The sequence below is a fragment of the Doryrhamphus excisus genome, linkage group LG20, assembly GCF_037039965.1.
Source record: "Doryrhamphus excisus strain RoL-2023G ecotype Guam linkage group LG20, RoL_Dexc_Guam_v1.1, whole genome shotgun sequence".
Taxonomy (NCBI): Eukaryota; Metazoa; Chordata; class Actinopteri; order Syngnathiformes; family Syngnathidae; genus Doryrhamphus; species Doryrhamphus excisus.
In genome coordinates this window covers 4,580,474-4,599,520 of record NC_136376.1, presented here as the reverse complement: position 1 = coordinate 4,599,520, position 19,047 = coordinate 4,580,474, and the positions used below count along the sequence as shown (strand labels likewise).

The 19,047-nt window shown below is 39.7% G+C and overlaps 1 protein-coding gene across 1 annotated transcript; it reads left to right on the top strand.

The window, feature by feature from the left end:
- Positions 1-7,949: 7,949 nt before the first annotated feature.
- LOC131107903 (transmembrane protein 26-like) lies at positions 7,950-17,413 on the top strand. Its single transcript, XM_058058366.2, has 6 exons — positions 7,950-8,206; positions 9,823-9,919; positions 11,525-11,611; positions 14,810-15,009; positions 15,627-15,706; positions 16,784-17,413. Exons 1-6 carry the CDS (start codon positions 8,001-8,003, stop codon positions 17,080-17,082), a joined length of 969 nt encoding a protein of 322 aa, XP_057914349.2. The 5' UTR covers positions 7,950-8,000; the 3' UTR covers positions 17,083-17,413.
- Positions 17,414-19,047: the final 1,634 nt, after the last annotated feature.

Here is a 19,047-nt window from a genome sequence, read left to right as displayed (position 1 = left end):
CCTGCAGTTGCGCAATATGTTGTAAATAAAAAGAATATAAATGTGACTATAGTTGTGTTTTGTCATGTCTACAGGGCTCTAATAATGCTTTGTTCATTTTAATCTGAAAAAAAAATAATTTGTCTACCCACCAACTATATGTGGTTTCTTAAGTTTTTATTATTTACCGTTTTATTATTATTATTATTATTATTATATTTATTTATTTATTACTGCTTGATTGATTTTCTTTATTGTAGAAAATCGGAACCAAAGCAAAATTTATTAATTTTTCTGTTTTTAATAAGTGCATTTTTTGTTTTTGTTTTTTTTTGGAAAACCTGATGCGGCCCAGTCTCACCCAGACCTGAGCTCCAGTGGCCTCCAGGTAAATTGAGTTTGAGACCCCTGGTCGTAGTAACGTTACACCCGTGTGTGTGTGTGTGAGGGGTCGTACGACTGTAATCCCTACACAATACCGTACCCGCCCTGCCTACTAAAAGCGTAGGGTAACCAGAGATCCCAGCAATGTGGTCTGACTAATTTTAGCCCCTTTGCGTCGTTATAACACGGTGTTACATTTCTGCATCCACCTCCGAGTGGACAGCGTGGTAAAAATCCAATTACACGAGCGAGACGAGCACGTCTTTTAATCAGGGCCGAGGTTCCATATGTAACTGCGGGGTTATTTCTGTACACGGGCGTCCTGCTGAGCGCTGTTGGCTGCGGATCATAAATATGTGTGATGCTCCGCTACGCTCACAACATCAAAAGATGAAGTGTTTTTAACCGTTAAATAAATACATGCATTTCCAGCTTGTCTGAGCTACAAGCGGTCTTTCTTGATGCCTCGTTTATATTATATAGCTGGATGTGACCTCCGTCAGCAATGTGCATCCACGTGGGAGTGGTGAGCTACAAACAGAGCAACATGCGCACTATGCGAATGTACATTAATTCTTCTGTGGTGCCAAGACCTTCCATTGTGGTTGTGGTTTATAGCGTATCAAAGTAAAGGCTCTGAAATGGAAGTCTTTATTAGAACAAATATCGAATGTGTTAGCTATCATATTGTTAGCGAGCCACAGATTGCGTGACTCACCACTTAGACTGCAGAATTTGGTCGTTTTTGAGTGTCATTAAACAAAGGGTAGACTCATACGTGCCGGTGAATAGTGTGATCACAGATGCCCACTGACATTTATGAATGTTTTACACAGAAATAATTGCAATGTATTCTGCAGATGCTACCTGACCGGGTCGAGCCCCCTGCCCGGGCGGCTTCATGGTTTAATGGTAATGGTAATGGTTTTATTTCATTTGAACATGCATCGGATTACAATTGAACGCATCATATAATCAGTTCACAGTTCCACATGTCCAAAAAGAGTAGGAAGAAGCAAAGCTTATTAAATCCTACCCCTCCATCTGGTACTTTTACAATCAGTAACTGTTACATTTGTTCACTTCCTGCTTTCCTAATATAGTTTAAGTTTTTTTTTTGTCACGTACCGAAGTACGAGGTGATATGAGCATCCAATGACATAATGGGTACCATAGTAAGTGTCAATATAGTGATATATATAGCACATCATGACTGGTTCAAGACTCTTCATCCTTGGATTTGGTAATGGTAATGGTTTTATTTCATTTGAACATGCATCAGATTACAATTGAATGCATCACATAATCAGTTCACAGTTCCACATGTCCAAAAGGAGTAGGAAGAAGCAAAGCTTATTAAATCCTACCCCTCCATCTGGTACTTTTACAATCAGTAACTGTTACATTTGTTCACTTCCTGCTTTCCTCATATAATTTTTAAAGAATATTTTTTAATAATTTTATAATTTTTATTAAAAAAATTTAATTCAAAAAATTTTCCAAATTTTTTAATAATACATTTTTTTAAATATTTTTTATAATTTTTTATTTTTTGTCTTGTACCGAAGTACGAGGTGATAGGAGCATCCAATGACATAATGGGTACCATAGTAAGTGTCAATATAGTGATATATATAGCACATCACGACTGGTTCAAGACTCTTCATCCTTGTATTTAGCAAACATCAACTGCTTGTATTGTTTCTTGAATTGGCTCATTGTTGTGCATTGTTTGATTTCCTTACTCAATCCATTCCATAGTTTGATTCCACATACTGAAATGCTATGGCTTTTTAACGTAGTCCTAGCATATAAGTGTTTCAAATGTAGTTCTTCCCTGAGATCATATTTCTCCTCTCTTGTAGAGAATTATTGGATGATATTTTGGTTATTTTTAGCCTTATGCATTATTTTAGCTGTTTGAAGATGAACTATATCAGCAAGTGGAAGTATTTGTGGTTTTAGTATGTAACTCCAATGTAATAATCCAACTGAAATGCAGCTAGCAGATCATGTTCTGTATTAAAGGATCCTTCATTGTCACCACTTTTTTTTGTTGTTGTTATTGTTGCACAGTGGAAACAGACAGCTCACATGCAGCCGTAACTCAATCTAGCAAAATGCCTTCTCAGTCATTCTCACCTTTTTTTTCCCCCGCATTTACATAAATCCATTATTCATGCGTCTAATCCCCGCGCTCAGATGGGGAGATGTAAAATGTAACTATATGCAGATGGAGGGCGGGAACGAGACAGCTTAGTTTGTTTGTGCTTTGGACTTTTCCTCATCCAGCTGAGCTTTTTGCCATCGACGAGGCCGACGCAAGTTCGCCATCGTAACACGACGAAAACACTCTGATGTTGAGTCGTGCGTTCGGTGCTGCATGGAAGGGTGCCGCACCGGATCCATTAGCTTGTTCTGTCGTGACTTATATTTCACTCGCTATTTATACATCTTTTACGATTTTTGCGTGCGAGCCACAAATATGTGATGATGCAATAGAAGAGAGCATATTTTGTACAGTTTTAAATGGCACTTTTAGGGGGATTTTGCCCATGAACACATATTTATTTCCCTTTTCTGTGCATTCTAACACGACAAAAGGAATTAAAACGAGCTAGCTAACAATGCACACTTATGTCAACTATGAAACCCTCTAAAAAAAACATCAAATCTATCATGCATTAACACGTACACTGATGATAACATGTAGTTGCTGTATATTTTGATGACTTAAAGCACTAGCCAAACTTATTTACTTATGCTAGTTCCGTCAACAACAACAACAGCGTTGTCAACACATACCTACAATTTTGGCTCGGCTTGGCTGTGTCTTCCAGCACAAGACTTCAAACCAGCATCTTGTTTAGTCTTTGTAGTGAAATTGAGAGCTAGGTATCCACTCTTCCGTCTGTAAATGACGCTGAGACGAGCGAGGCGTCGTGTTAGTTTACGAGATTGAAATAGTTTTGCATGTTAGCTGCTACAATAATAACACCGCCGTAGCTTGGTTAATATAGTCAGTTAAATGGGACACTTAGTTGCACGGTGATTAATAAGTGGTTAGCACGTAGGCCTCACAGTTCAATTCCAGTTCAATTCCACCCTCGGCCGTCTCTGTGTGGAGTTTGCATGTTCTCCCCGTGCATGCGTGGGTTTTCTCCGGGTACTCCGGTTTCCTCCCACATTCCAAAAACATGCTAGGTTAATTGGCCAATCCAAATTGTCCATAGGTATGAATGTGAGTGTGAATGGTTGTTTGTCCATATGTGCCCTGTGATTGGCTGGCCCCGCCTCTCACCCAAAGACAGCTGGAATAGACTCCAGCACCTCCGCGACCCTCGTGAGGATAAGCGGTAGAAAATGAATGAATGAAAATGAATGAATGAATGAATATTTCCCATGCCGTCTATTGTTAGCTACCTCATATTAACCTGTTTCGGCGACTCCAAATTGTCCATAGGTATGAATGTGAGTGTGAATGGTTGTTTGTCTATATGTGCCCTGTGATTGGCTGGCCACCAGTCCAGGGTGTACCCCGCCTCTCGCCCGAAGACGTCTGGGATAGGCTCCAGCACGGCCGCGACCCTCGTGAGGATAAGCGGTAGAAAATGAATGAATGTATTACAGTATTCCTGGAATGCATCAGCAAGTATAAAAACATTATAGCGCTGCTGAAAACCGCTGAAAACTATTCTAGCTATTATCCTTAAATCAGGACAAAGTAATAAAACCCTTTCAAAATATGACAGAGCGCAGCTGAATAGCTCAGTTGCAGCCGTGCAGAAATGGAAATAATAAAACACACACCCTCCTCTCTGCATTAATGATTTATCGCATGTTATAAGGCAATTGAACTCATCACTTGAGGTTGCTATGGCAATTGGGGGGTTGGGGGGTGGTTATTCTGAGACAATTAATGACCTACGCAAACGCCACTCACTGTAAAACCTCGCTCCAACTGGATAAAACTGTCCTCGGCTGAGGACAAATTCAACTTGTTAATATCAATGTAAAACATCTGTGGGCTGTTTACTGCACAGGCAACATGAGCCAAGTAAAGACCGGGAGAGGGGGGTGGTGGGGGGAGAGGCGGGGAAGCTCAATGCCGCATAATAGACTCTTGTTTTGATTGCTAATGCACAGCGCGCACAAGTTTTCCAGCGTTAAGACGCAGCAGAGGAAGGGACATGAATGTAAGGCAATATGTTTTACACTAAATCCCATTATTGTCGGCCTACGTCAGAGATTCCACACTGGAAAAGCTTTGAAGAACCCGCCCCGCCCGCTCTGAATCATATTTGCCTAATAAGCGCTCGGCTGCTTGCAGCTGTCGACGCTGAGAAAACCGGAGAGAGAGAGAGAAAACGAGAGAATGAGTCATGTGTTACCCATTTAAAGTCCAATTTCTTGCAATGCAAATGTCTGACATGTGCAAAAGGCTGCAGAGGCTGGGTATTTTTTAGGAACGAGCACAGGGAATGCGGGCCGGGTCAGGCTGGAGCTGGACCACCACTTAGCCACCTGCTTCACCTTTGACACCGGATGTCATCATGGTGAAACAATTCTCTCTGCGGTTGTGTTGTTTCTCATATCTCATATCTCTTTTTTTGGTTCTTTTTACCCCAAAATGGAGAACTATGTGGGAAATATGACTAGTGGCTGGTAAACTGTAGTAAAATCAAAATAAACCTGCACATGGAATTTAGTTGTAAACCCTGAGCCTTTTGTCTCCTGGAGCAATAATCCTCTAAATGTCTATATTATCTACTTCAGTGGTGTAAAGCGCCCCCTTTCGGTACACAACTGAAATAACACAAATGGATGACTACTTCCTGTTCTGTCTCTTCTGTCTTTTTTTTGTCGCTCATTTCTCAAACGATTCAAACCAATCTGACGTCAGAATGTTGAGCTCATTCGAGACATGTTGGCTGTCTAGCAGGACCTTTCTAGAAATTCCATAATTAATAATAATAATTGCCATAATTCAATATTTTTTTATTGATATTTTGATTTTTTGATTTCAATATTTTCAAAATGGGGTGACACGGCGGTCCAGTGGTTAGCGCGCAGACCTCACAGCTAGGAGACCAGGGTTCAATTCCACCCTCGGCCATCTCTGTGTGGAGTTTGCATGTTCTTCCCGTGAATGCGTGGGTTTTCTCCGGGTACTCCGGTTTCCTCCCACATTCCAAAAACAATTAGCGACTCCAAATTGTCCATAGGTATGAATGTGAGTGTGAATGGTTGTTTGTCTATATGTGCCCTGTGATTGGCTGGCCACCAGTCCAGGGTGTACCCCGCCTCTCGCCTGAAGACAGCTGGGATATGGTCCCCCCCCCCCCCCCCCCGCCCCGCGACCCTTGTGAGGAAAAGCGGTAGAAAATAAATATCTGTAATATTAGAAGAATAAAGTCAAAATATTATATATAATCGCAATGGGAAAAAAAGTCACAATTTTTCCAGAACTCATAATATTATGAGGAAAAATAACGTAATTTTAGTAGCATAGAGTTAAAATATTATACATTATTTTTCAAAGCGGTAAATATTAGTAGTTCTAATATAAATTTATTACAAAAACAAACTTTCATTTATTTAAAAAGATTAGGTTGCACAGTGTTCGAGTGGTTAGCATTTAGGCCACACAGTCAGGAGATCAGAAAGACATGGGTTCAAACCTTTACTTGGGCATCTCTGTGTGGAGTTTGCATATATGTGCCCTGTGATTGGTGTCCCTCGCCTTTCACCCAAAACCAGCTGGGATAGGCTCCAGCATACCCCCTTTGACCCTCTTTAGAAAGAAAGTTGAAGATAGTCAACACACAGAACCCCCCAGAATGGCTCCTGATCTGATGAGGAAGACCTCTCTCTCTCTGTGTGTGTGTGTGTGTGTGCTGGTGGGGTCCACAGTGGAGTGTTTGTGTCTTTTTATGACTGACTTGATAAACCCCAGGACGCATAGTGGATGGGTCCCACAATGAATTCTCAAGCAAAATGTATCTTTTGTCCCCCGTTGCAAGTTGCTGGATGTTGTCTGCAATTCTCTTTGTGAGCGTGGCACATGATGCCAGTGTGAAAAAAAAAAGAAAAAAGACGATGATGGACATTTTGGAAGAAAGACAGGAAAAGTCTGTCTTCTTTCCAAGGTCACGGGCCGGTCTCCTGCTTTCCCTCTCCTGCATTGGCAGCAGGCTGGACAGACTTACTGTATATGAATAGACGTCAGCTCAGCATGAGTACTCGCTGTGTGTGTGTGTGTGTGCGTGAGGTCTGTGCACGGAGACATCTGTGCTGCCTTGTCGACGTGTGTGTTGAGTTACTTCCTGCATGGGCAGATAATGAGATTTGTGATTCAAATGCTCGATAACGATTCTATGCCACCGTGACTGCTGAGATGAGCTGATCACATTCAAACATGGACTCTTTATACAATTAAATGATTAGAAATAGTAAATGGACCAACTATCTGGGTTTTTATGGACAAAGGAACATATTTTAATACATATGACAATACATACGTATATATGTACATTTTGCACTTCAGTCATTTGCGCCGCACTATTATTATTTTTTATTGGCTAAAAATGTAATTTAACAAACAATAGAAACTAATTTTAAAAGAATAAAGTCTCATTTTTATGAGAAAAAATTGGTAATATTCCAAGAATCAGGTCATTATTAAGAGGGAGATAATTAGTGGAATTGTCGGTTTTTCTAAGTCGCAATATGATGAGAAACTTTTTGGAAAATTAGATTGCGGAAAAAATTATAATGTTACCAGAATATAACATTTTAATATTACATATTATGTCAAAATATCCCCAAAAAGTTGAAATAGTTGGGGGAAAAAAATAAACAAAAACAGCAGAAATGGAAAAAACAGCTGTAATTTTAAAATAATTAATAAATAAATAAAATAAAAATGATAAGACAAAAAAAATTGTATTAAAACAAGAATAAAGGCACAATTTCATGTGCATAAACATTAGAAATAATAATATTATTTTTAAATAGTAACATTATGAGAAAAAACTAAACAAAATAAAGGAAAATTAAGTGGGGGAAAACGTATATTACTAATTATGGGAATATAGTCATAATATTACAAAAAGAAAATCTACAAAGAAGAAAGTTTAAATATTACATTTTTTTTAAACATCCAAAATTTGGGGAAATAATCCCTTTTTCAGCAATGCAATGTTTTCTTACATCTTACATCATGTTTTTTTTTTATTACGTCGTAATGAGCTACCAGCATTAACATATTTTTTTCAATAAAAAAAATCTCCATAAGGTGCCTCACCATCCACGTCGCTGAGCTAGAGAAAGAAATATTTTCAGCACCTCAACAATGCTGCCCTCTTGTGGACAAACGAGGGCTTGCATGCAACTTGCAACGATGAAGTCAAGGGTGTCGATGAATAACGAGCTCTTTGAGGAAAGCTGTGTCATGTATTCTAAAGAGTGGCTTTATGCAGCACCCCCCCCCCAACACCACCCCCCCTCCTTAACAGGGCGGAGCTTCAAAACTTCTGAGGTCACTTTTTTCTCCCACAAACTTCCCTTCAATCCTGCACAACTTTTCAGGCGCGAGTAGCAACAAGGAGAGCAGAGGAGATGCGAGGAGGAGAAGGATGGTGATGGTGATGATGAGTGTGTTCAAGTTTACGTGTGCCATCATTACCAGGGGGTTGTTCCTCTTCGTGTCGCTGGCTGCCGTGTGGAGAGTGACCTGGGTGAAGGGGGACAACATCTTCTGGCTCCTCACGCTGCTCTTCTTGCCGCTGCTGCTGGAGATGATCGTCACGCTGAAGAGGCGGAAGGGCAAAGATTACAAATGGTAAGGATGCATTTTAATATGCCATAGTGATTGTGTGGGGCTGCTGCTATTGTTTAAGACAACAATGAGGACGGGGTGGTTCGCCCCCCCCCCCACCACCCCTTCCCTAAATAGTCCTCCTCCAGGAAGAAATCTGCCAAACTTCCACACCTTCACCAACTCAATGCATTGAAAACGGGACTTTTTAAGACAAGGTTGGCCACTTCATTAGGTACACCTCCACAATGCAGCAAAATCTGTGTCAAAAAGGATGCCTAAATTACATGCAATATCTGTTTTTAAATGCTGTTTAAAGTGTAATATACAGTACATAATGCCAATATTTATTATAATATTTATTATTATGTTTGTTATTATTAAATATCTATTTATCAATGATAGTGTTTCTCTCAATTTTACTTTTTTATTAATTTCCATTACTCAAGAATAAAGTTTATGACAATAAAGTCATATATTTTAGAGTATTAAAATAATTGGGGGTTTTCAAGAATAAAGTTGTAAATTTATGAGAATAAAGGCATACATTTACATGACTAAAGTCAGAAATTTAGGAGAAAAAGTTATAAATTTACAAGAAAAAAGTTGAAAATTTACAAGGAAAAAAGGAAAAAATTGTTGTATATTTAAAAAAAATAATAATAATAATCAGTCGTAAATTAATGAGAATAAAGGGGTGAATTTACATGACTAAAGTCAGAAATTTACACAAAAAAAGTCACAAATTTACAAGGATAAAAGTTGTATATTAAATTAATTATAAAAAATAATTAGAGATTTCGGGAATAAAGTCGTAAATTTACAAGAAAAAAACTGTTACTTTATGTTACAGGCATTGCCTGAGACAACTATGAAAAGCGGTGATTTACGGGATGTGACGTTTGACCTTGGATAGTATGTGGCGGGGGCAAGTGAGAAGATGCCATGCTAATCTGTTTATGCTCAACTGCTCCGTTTTGCTGCCACGTTATAAATAAAAGCTTGCCTGAAGCATAAGGAAAGTTTCCTTTCTCCCTGAAGAGCTAAGCCCTATTTTCCCTCCAATACGAATGACACAATGCAAAATTATTACGCCTTTTTTCTCGTGAATTTACTACTTTGCTTCTTGTAAATGTATAACTTTATTCTGAAAATCTCCGACTACATGTATTTCAATGAACACCTCACAGACAGCCACATTGGAGAGGTCACGGAAAGTTTTCAGCACCAATTTCCGGCCTTTTCTCCCCGTGTAGGAGACAATTCGAAGACAGGAAGTCAGTGAGGTGAAGAACCTGTGACATGAAAGCGGATCTCCTCATGCTATTAACGTGACGAGGGGCGTCCTCTGCTTATTAGCGTAACAGGAGGAAGATGTTGTACTCTTGGATGGAACCAAAAGCAACCCATTAGGGCTGTAAATCACAACAATCTTTATTACAAAACATAAATCTTGATGCATTTATTACTATTCAAACTTAAATGAACGTCGGTGAAAGCTGTCTTAAAAAGATGCAAGTCAACCACCTGGCAGCCGTGAAGCTCAGACGGCATAATGGAGACTAAATGTTTGCATGACATCATTTCTGGCCAATACACTACACTCAGTGTTCTCATGGAGCATGTCTTCTCTCCTGCAGGTTTTCTCCACCAATCTTCCTCTTTCTAATAAGTATCATTCCCTCCATTTGGATCCTGGAGCTTCACCACCAGCAGGACAAAGCCAGTGACCCTCAGGTATACGCCACATCACATTATTCATATCAGAAATACATATACACTAATAGAAATGGCCACACAGCTAGGAGACCCGAGTTCGAGTCCACACTCCGGTTTCTCTGTGCGATACTCCGGTTTCCTCCCACGTTCCAAAAACATGCTAGGTTAATTAGCGACTCCAAATTGTCCATAGGTATGAATGTGAGTGTGAATGGTTGTTTGTCTATATGTGCCCTGTGATTGGCTGGCGACCAGTCCAGGGTGTACCCCGTCTCTCGCCCGAAGTCAGCTGGGATAGGATGGTTGCCCATCATTTGCAATATGTTAGATATGCGTTCGTGCGAAAAACAGCTAGCAAGCCCTCTAAGAAACACTTTACTCACATCAGACCGATTCTGAAAGCTCTCCATTGGCTCCCAGTCTCATTCCGTGTGAATTTTAAAATCCTGGTGCTCACTTTTAGAGCCTTGCACGGCCAGGCCCCTGTCTACATACGAGACTTGTTGCGCCCCTATACCCCCTCTCGGAGGCTGAGATCGTCAGATCAAAATTTACTCATGGTCCCTCGTAGTCGTTTTAGGACTCGAGGAGACCTATCTTTTCAGGTTGTTGCGCCGAGGCTCTGGAATGACCTTCCACCCTCCCTGCGTTCGCTTGACTCTGTCGATGCATTTAAGAGTAACCTTAAAACTCACTTGTTTTTGCAGGCATACCCAGCTCAGTAGATTTAGGGTATTATGACCATCATATATTTATTTAGTCTATTTTATTGTATACTGTTTTTATGTACTGTTTTATGTCTATTTTTATTGTACATTGTTTTATTGTTTTATTGTATTTTTATGTGTATTTTAACCCTGTGTTTTGCCTTTTGTGAAGCACTTTGTGACTTTTGTCTGAGAAAGGTGCTATATAAATAAAACTTACTTACTTACTTACTTACTTACTTACTTTACAATTTCCATAACGTGATCTGCATATTAACTCATTCAATCACTCTGATCTTTCAAGGCACACTGATTATTGTGTCCCATGGCTATATAAATATGGAACCTACCAAAAGAAAGATTATACTCCTGTCTTTCATCTGGAAAGAAAAAGTTTGTTTCTACCTTTTGCAGTTCTTTAGCAATCAGCAGTAGAACATCGGTAAGTTTTAGGAAAATATCAGTTCCCAACTACAAAAGGGAGAAAAAACAGCTTTGTTTGAAAAGATACATTTGAAGCATAACTTTCACTTATATTTTATGAATGTGAGTGTGAATGGTTGTTTGTCTATATGTGCCCTGTGATTGGCTGGCCACCAGTCCAGGGTGTACCCCGCCTCTCGGCCGAGGTCAGCTGGTATTGGCTGGATATCTGCATGTTTATTTGGGGGGTGCAGGGTTTACACTGGAAGCCTATGTGTTTTTAGTCTGCATTCCGTTTATTGAATGTTATTTGTTGGACTTTTTTGGGTGGTCTTGTGTTTAAAAATGACTCAAAATGTCTTGAGTCCGTCTTTAGTCCTTACATCCTGATTTATGGCTTCATGACAGATGAGCAGTCAGATGGGAGAAGTAGTGAAATGCGGGATAAAAGCAACATTCCTCATTCACTTAAGCTTGAACAATCTCCTTCCAGTGCAAGAAGCTGGACTCGTGGGAGAACGTGAAGCGAGTGATCACCCTGAACGAGACCTCCAACCTCACGTACCAGAACTACCTGGAGGTAAGACCCCCGTTTCATATGAGGACATTATCAGGATGTTGTATTTCTGTAAGGTGATGCGTCTGCAAAAAAAAAAAAAAAAAGACTTCCTATTTCTAGTGATGCTTTTATTGGAAAACCACTCATCTGTGTAAGGATTTGGAGGAGTGAAAAGTCATCAAAATAAAGAGGATTTCTTAAGAAATCCTTTTTGACACATTGTTGTTTCATCACTCTGTCTGTATGTTCTTCTAATGACTTGAGGAAGTTGAGAAAATGCTGACAGGCTGCATGTCATCTCCCGTATGTGACACTATGGAGTACACGGTTAAAGATTTAGTATTCCCGCTCCAGCACTGCAAGGCTATACTTTCCTCCTACTTGTGTGATTGCGGTATTCCACATTAGTTTATTATTTTTTGACAAACATCCTAGTACTAAGTGGTTTAACCAAAACATCTTAACAATCCTGAAACCTGAGCAGTTGGGGTTTCAGTCCTTTAAAGTCCTTTAAAGGATGGTTGCCCATCATTTGCAATATGTTAGACATACGTTCATGCGTTCTAAAGAGAGAAAAACAGCTAGCAAGCTAACAATGCTCGTAATGGGAAGCTCCTATTCCGCCTATAACGCCCTCTAAGAAACACTTTTCCATAACGTGATCTGCATATTAACTCATTCAATCGCTATGATCTTTCAAGGCACACTGATTATTGTGTCCCATGGCTATATAAATATGGAACCTACCAAAAGAAAGATTAGACTCTTGTCTTTAATCTGGAAAAAAAAGTTCGCTTCTACCTTTTGCAGTGTTTTAGTAATCAGCAGTACAATGTAGGTAAGTTTTAGGAAAATATCAGTTCCCAACTACAAAAGGGAGAAAAACAGCTTTGTGTGAAAAGACACATTTCAAGCACTAATATTTTTTGCTTTGTGACAGCTCAAACAAGTATACCAACATAAACAATCCAGAAAAAGTCCAGAAAGTCAGAGAAACTCCAGAAAAAGCTCTGGGTACTCCAGCTTCCTCCCACATTCCAAAAACATGCTAGGTTAATTATCGACTCCAAATTGTCCATAGGTATGAATGTGAGTGTGAATGGTTGTTTGTCTATATGTGCCCTGTGATTGGCTGGCCACCAGTCCAAGGTGTACCCCGCCTCTCGCCCGAAGACAGCTGGGATAGGCTCCAGCACCCCCCGCGACCCTCGTGAGGATAAGCGGTAGAAAATGAATGAATGATTTTTAGCAGTGGTTAGCATGTTAGCCACACAGTCAGGATTCGGGTATTGGATATATTGAATTATACTGGATTCGAGTCTCCACTTGGACATCTCTGTGTGGAGTTTGTATGTTCTCCCCGTGCATGCGTGGGTTTTCTCCGGGTATTCCGGTTTCCTCCCACATTCCAAAAACATGCTAGGTTAATTGGCGACTCCAAATTGTCCATAGGTATGAATGTGAGTGTGAATGGTTGTTTGTCTATATGTGCCCTGTGATTGGCTGGCCACCAGCCCAGGGTGTACCCCTGCCTTTTGCCTGAAGACAGCTGGGGATAGGCTCCAGCACCCCTGCGACCGTCGTAAGGATAAGCGGTAGAAAACGAATGAATGAATGTCTATGAAAAGGTCCTTAGTGGGTCAATGTATATCCCTTAAAAATAGTCCACAAGAACCAATTATTGGACTCTTCTGTAAATATCAAGAAACTTTCCATAGACAGAAAACTACAGGTATGCGTCCAAGCGGTAGAAGACACCTCACCCACAAAAAGGTACTAGGATGGACTGAGAGTCCAGAATCAGCCGCCTTTTGGTCCCAAAGCCAAGTCCTTGGAGCCAAAACCTTCCAGACTCAGCTACTGCCAGCCCCCCAAGGTTGAGGTCAGGCTAACACAGTCAGTCAACCATCCAGTGACACATCACAAGTCATGAGTAACAGCAGGAGGGACAAAAATGCAACATGTCGTCCTAATTACATCAGCACTGACTTGATATGAGATCTCAGAAGGGTTTTCGTCGGTAATGTTGAGGGAGAATCTCAGACAAAATTGGATTCTCAGGTTGGGGAGAATAAACACGTGAGGAACATCGCACAAACATGTGAGTGTTGACGCCTTGGATGGGGTACCAGACGTGAAAATCTCCAGCAGACAAACAGCCTCCTCAGGAATACTGGACCGAATCCTTTGGTGCAAAGTTGAGAAAGTTTGAATAAATTGTTGGATGGTGCAATTAAAGGCATTTTGTTAGCAGCATTTGAAGGTTGAGATCCAACATGATTAGCCTTCATCGCAGATAAAGAGTTTTTTAAAAGTCATAATATTATGAGGGAGAAAAAAAACAACAAAGTTGCAATTTTTTGAGAATTAAGTTGTGGAAAAAGTTGTGAGGAAAAAAGTCAAAATATTGTTTTTTTTTAAATAACAACAAGTTGGAAAACAAGGATTTTACAAGAATAAAGTTAACCTTTTATGGGAATAATTAAGGTCATAATATGAGAAAGACTACATTTTCAAAGAGTAAGAAGAAAATTGAAATATTTGTAAAATGAAAACAGCAGCAAAAATTTGCAAAAGACTGACTAATACACTTTTTCACCTATATCACAAAGCAGATATGCAGTTTTTTTCTTAAAATATATATAACTTATTTTCATATTTCTTTACAAAATATCAAAGTCACCTTTTCTTTTCATTTTTCGGTATGTGGAAAAGGTTTGGTCACCCCTGCTCTGCTGTATGTGAAAAATTGTATAACACCAATACTACATGAAATACAAATAGAAGAGCTCAAATCAGTGATCCCTGAGGCATTCCACAAGTCTAAAAAGCAAAGATTTTCCCTTCTGTCTTAATTCTAAGGGTGATAAAATCAATAATGCGGCTTTGGGAATTGACAACCAAATCGGAGACAGTTTTCTAAATGTATATTCAAGCTTTTGTGAGACTGTCGCCACGCCCATTTATCCCAAAAGTTGTGGACACACTTCCGAAATCTTTGTTTCCCAGAAAGAAAACATACATGCGGAGTTTGTTTTTGTTTTAATTAAGAGTGGAGGGGATTTCACGAGGATGGCTTCAATAACATCCAGCAGAGTCTTGTAACATCACATGAACCAAGTTAGCCGCATGCTAAAACACGTCAGACAAAGTGTAAACACATGAACACCAGATGTCCATTTACGTAGAAAAGACTTCCGCTATTCCTTCATTTTCCAGAATATCAACCAAGCGTTGTGCTCCAATGACTGGATCCTGGCTCTTCACCAGATCCTGCTTATCCTCCTTATCGTGGGAAAGTGGCTCCTCCCACTGGGGGGCGGCGTCACAAGGGACGAGCTCTCTCAGCTGCTTCTGATCTTTGTCGGCACGGCGGCGGATATCCTCGAATTCACGAGTGAGACGCTGTCAGATGTCAAGTGCGTGTCTCTTATCATGTTTGCTTGATGCTTTGTGAAAGTCTAAAATCCAATCATTTCAATTCAAGGTCTAAAAAATCCCTTAAATTTAAATGTCTCAATTTTCAGATGTTTTAAAAATTGTTTATTATAGCCGTTATGAAGTGAACCGATTACGATTTTCTGGCCAATCACCAATATGGAAAAAAACTGAACTGCCAATTCTGATTTTTCTTTTTTACGTAACTGACAGCATTGGTTCGATTGCAAACTGTCAGTCTGGCCGAGCAAAAGCGGACAATGGCTGACTTTGCAGAGGTGGATATGATTTGTGGCTAAGAAAGATTCCATATGTAACGATCCGTCGATTGCAGATCCACCAAAATTAAAGAAATGGTCGATCGAACGAATACATAAACATCCATCTTTCTATTAATAGTTCCGATTGTCAAGGAAGATACAGTAACATTCTCAATATAACTAACTACAAAACGGAAGTAAAGCACTATCAATCAATTAGTAAAATTGTTGTCCAAAACTCTTGAATTACAGTATCCGATCTCTGTACGCACTCATGCATTTGTAGTACCAAAGATTACATAATCCTTAAAATTCTAGCTAAATACCATCTTTTCCAGAGAGAACAGTCCTCAACTGGTGTACATCATCTTAGCCGTATGGACCTGGAGCATGTTGCAGTTCCCGCTACATCTGGCTGGTAAGTTCAATTAATACATTTGAACATTTTTCTATGGGATTAAGAACCAAGAACCGATTGTGCGGACCTTCAATATCGGGAGGTCTTAAAACAGAATGTTTACACCTCCATGTTTAACACTGCGGATGTCGTTCTGAGGGTCATATTCAGCAGTTCTCTGCTCCATCCATTAAAACTGCATCACTTCAGTTTTAGTCTCCTCCAACCGCATCACATTTTCCCAAGCCTTCTTTGAAACAATGGGTGTGCCAGAATAATCGAACCGGCCTCTACCACCGCAACTTTGTTCTCAGTACAACCTTCCCAATCAAGCCAGTCTTTTTAATAATGTACATGTGAGTTGAGCTTCCTCAACAAATACCACCATGATGCTTTTAGAGCACTTAAATCAAACGCTCAATAGTGTTCGACGGACGTTCTGTTTGTCTCGTGGGTGCGGCCGTATCCAGTATGTTTGTATACCTCATAAACACAGAGTACGTGGTTGGTATACACATGCAACATGGTCATAAACATGCGCTCAGAAATCACACAGGAAAAAGAAAATGTTTGTATCATTTATTTATGGTTTGTTTACTTTACTTTACTTTACTTTACTTGTATTTGAACTAGCATGGCAGAGGTCTTGCTAAGTGGCTTTGACAGCTAATTAAATATTCTCATATTTACATTTTTCATTAAAAAGCAATTCATCAAATGCCAAAATTTGTTGCTCCACATTCAGGCAGGTCAACAACTATATAGTTAACTAAATTAAACAGAATTAATCTATTTTGTCAGCTAGCTTACCCTCTATTTGCAATAAATGAAATTTTTACCCATTTCAAATTAGAAACAAGGAATAATCCTAAAATGTATTCACTAGGTAGATCATGTATTTTTCCATAGACAAAACGCTGGCTAATTGATTTTATCGACATTCTAACATAAAGGGTTATTGAAACAATACAATAACACGAATGAGTGCTTGAAACAGATTAATAGTTTTTGCAGTGTTGACCTAAAAAAAAACTCCAAAGTGAAAGAAGACAAATAATATTTCTACCACCACTTATCTCTCTGTGTTTCACCCCACAGTGGTGAACTCCAAATCGGATTCGGAGGATGAACAAGGGGGTGTGCAGGAGGTCTCCCTCCTGACTAAACACAGCACGGACATGTGGGGTGTCGTGGAGGCCTTGTTTATCCAGGACGGGCCCTTCCTGATGGTCAGGCTGACCGTCATGACCTACTTCGATGTCTTCCACCAGATGCTAGTCTTCTTTGCTATCAAGAACTTCCTGGTGGTTATTTTGAACGTGTACAGACTGGCAGTCATATGCCAGAACTTTAGACCTTCCAGGAGCGGCACCGGCCAGGGCAGCGCCATACCATAGTCAAGTCAAATCAGCTTCAGTGGAGAAGAAAATCCCAAAGTTCGATTGCTTTCAGTGGAATGTGCTTGTCCTGTTTGTTTTCTTGTGTGTCACAGTCATTTCATTGTTCACAATTTACGATGAACTTACGACGGCCTGTAGATCAACGTTGATAGAGGATTGGACTGAGTTACTTGTGTGGTGTTAAAGCTAACAACCACACCAGCAGACAAACAGGAAAAGAGGAAACAGAGCAGGAAAAAAGGGGTGTGTCTGGGTCTGGAAGTTTAGGAGTTGGGGGCGGGGGGGTTTCAGTTCAAAGTTTGTCAGCACAAAAACAAATCAAAATAGTTCCAAAGCCTGGCCCCGGAAATAATTCCCATCTATATTCTGTCTGGCATCATGTTCTGTCCGAGCAGGAAAAGATGGGAAGAGAGCAAAAAAGTCAAAGTTTTTCCAAAGTCTGTGAAGTGCTGACAAAAATGGGACACGCTTAGATCGTTTGAACTCAGACTGGAAGGTGAAAAAGACTGTGAAAGTTGAGCTGTGAATAATTAAATTAGTTTATTGGTGAAATAACACCATTTATTCGTGGTTTTAGAAATTTACTGGAATGGAAAATAACACCGTTTTTACAAAAGGGAAATACATAAAGTTGTGATGTTTCCCGCCTCTGCAGGTTATAGTCCTTCAAAACAGTTTTAACTGCCTGTTTACAAAATAAACACATCGTCTTCCTCACTGTATTTTCCGTGAATAAATATTTTGTAGTCCAGTCGCTGTAAAAAGTCAAACTTTCAGTGCCTACTTTCCTTTGTTTTATTAAAGGGGACCTATTATGCTCATTTTTCAGCACTTTGTATTGAATTGTGGGCTCCTATAGAGCAGCTACACACAATAACCAGCACAGAAAGCGTTCTAGTTCTTCCAGAATCTGCACCTATTCAGCTGCATTTCTTTGGATTTTGTGTTTCCAGCGTAAACGGTCTGTTTTAATGCATTCCACCCACGGCCCACCTGTGCTGTGGTTGCTCACATTATGAGTACATAGAAAGAGTTCCGATTTGTGCCTCTAACTTTATAGGAGTTGATAATAAACAGCGATTTCGCCCACTGCTTAGTGCGTAGAAAGACTTCCGGTTTGTGCCGCTAACTTTTCCACTTTTAACATACAGTATACATGTGTTGGAGGAAAGGGAGAGAGTTTATATATTAGGAAGTCCACCCCTCTGTGATGTCACAAAGGGACAGTTTTACCACGCCTTCTGAAATCAAGCGTTTTGAGCCATCCCAAACTTCTTTCAGGGCTAACTTTCAAATGCGCCAACCTCATTATCTGAAACTTTGGCATCGTTTAACATGGGAATACTACATTCTAACTACATTTATAGATCAGAAAAGTGGAAAAAAGCAAAATAGGTCCCCTTTAAGTGTTGATAGCATCATTTTTGTTTAAATGTGAGCCGTTTTCCTCTACTGCTGCTTTATTGTGACGCATAAACATCGCTGTTGCCCCCTGCAGAGCGGAGCAAATAATGCATGAACAAGCTGAATGGTTGAACATTATTTGGGTGACGTTTGGCAGGATGAATTAAATGCTTTGGCGGCTCACGTTTAATGACAAATGTTTTTTTCCATGCCTGGATCAGCATTATTGTGTTAAAACACACACATGGGATTTAATTGTTTTTTTATGTCCTGTATGACTTGTTTCATAAAAAAACAACATTAAAATATCAGTTTTACATAGTGATGACTTCTGATGTGTCAACAATGTTTCCAAATGGATTTGTTGCTGTTGCCAGATTGAAGAACAGTTATATACTATGATGAATATGCATCTAGACTAGACATTGAACAGCTCTAGTTTGAGAAACCGGTGCAAGATCCAATTTATTTATCTACTAAAGGATTTTTTTCAAGATACTGACATCTTCTGAGGTCCGTCTCACAGTTTGAAAACTCCTGATTTGTACTATAAAGTGT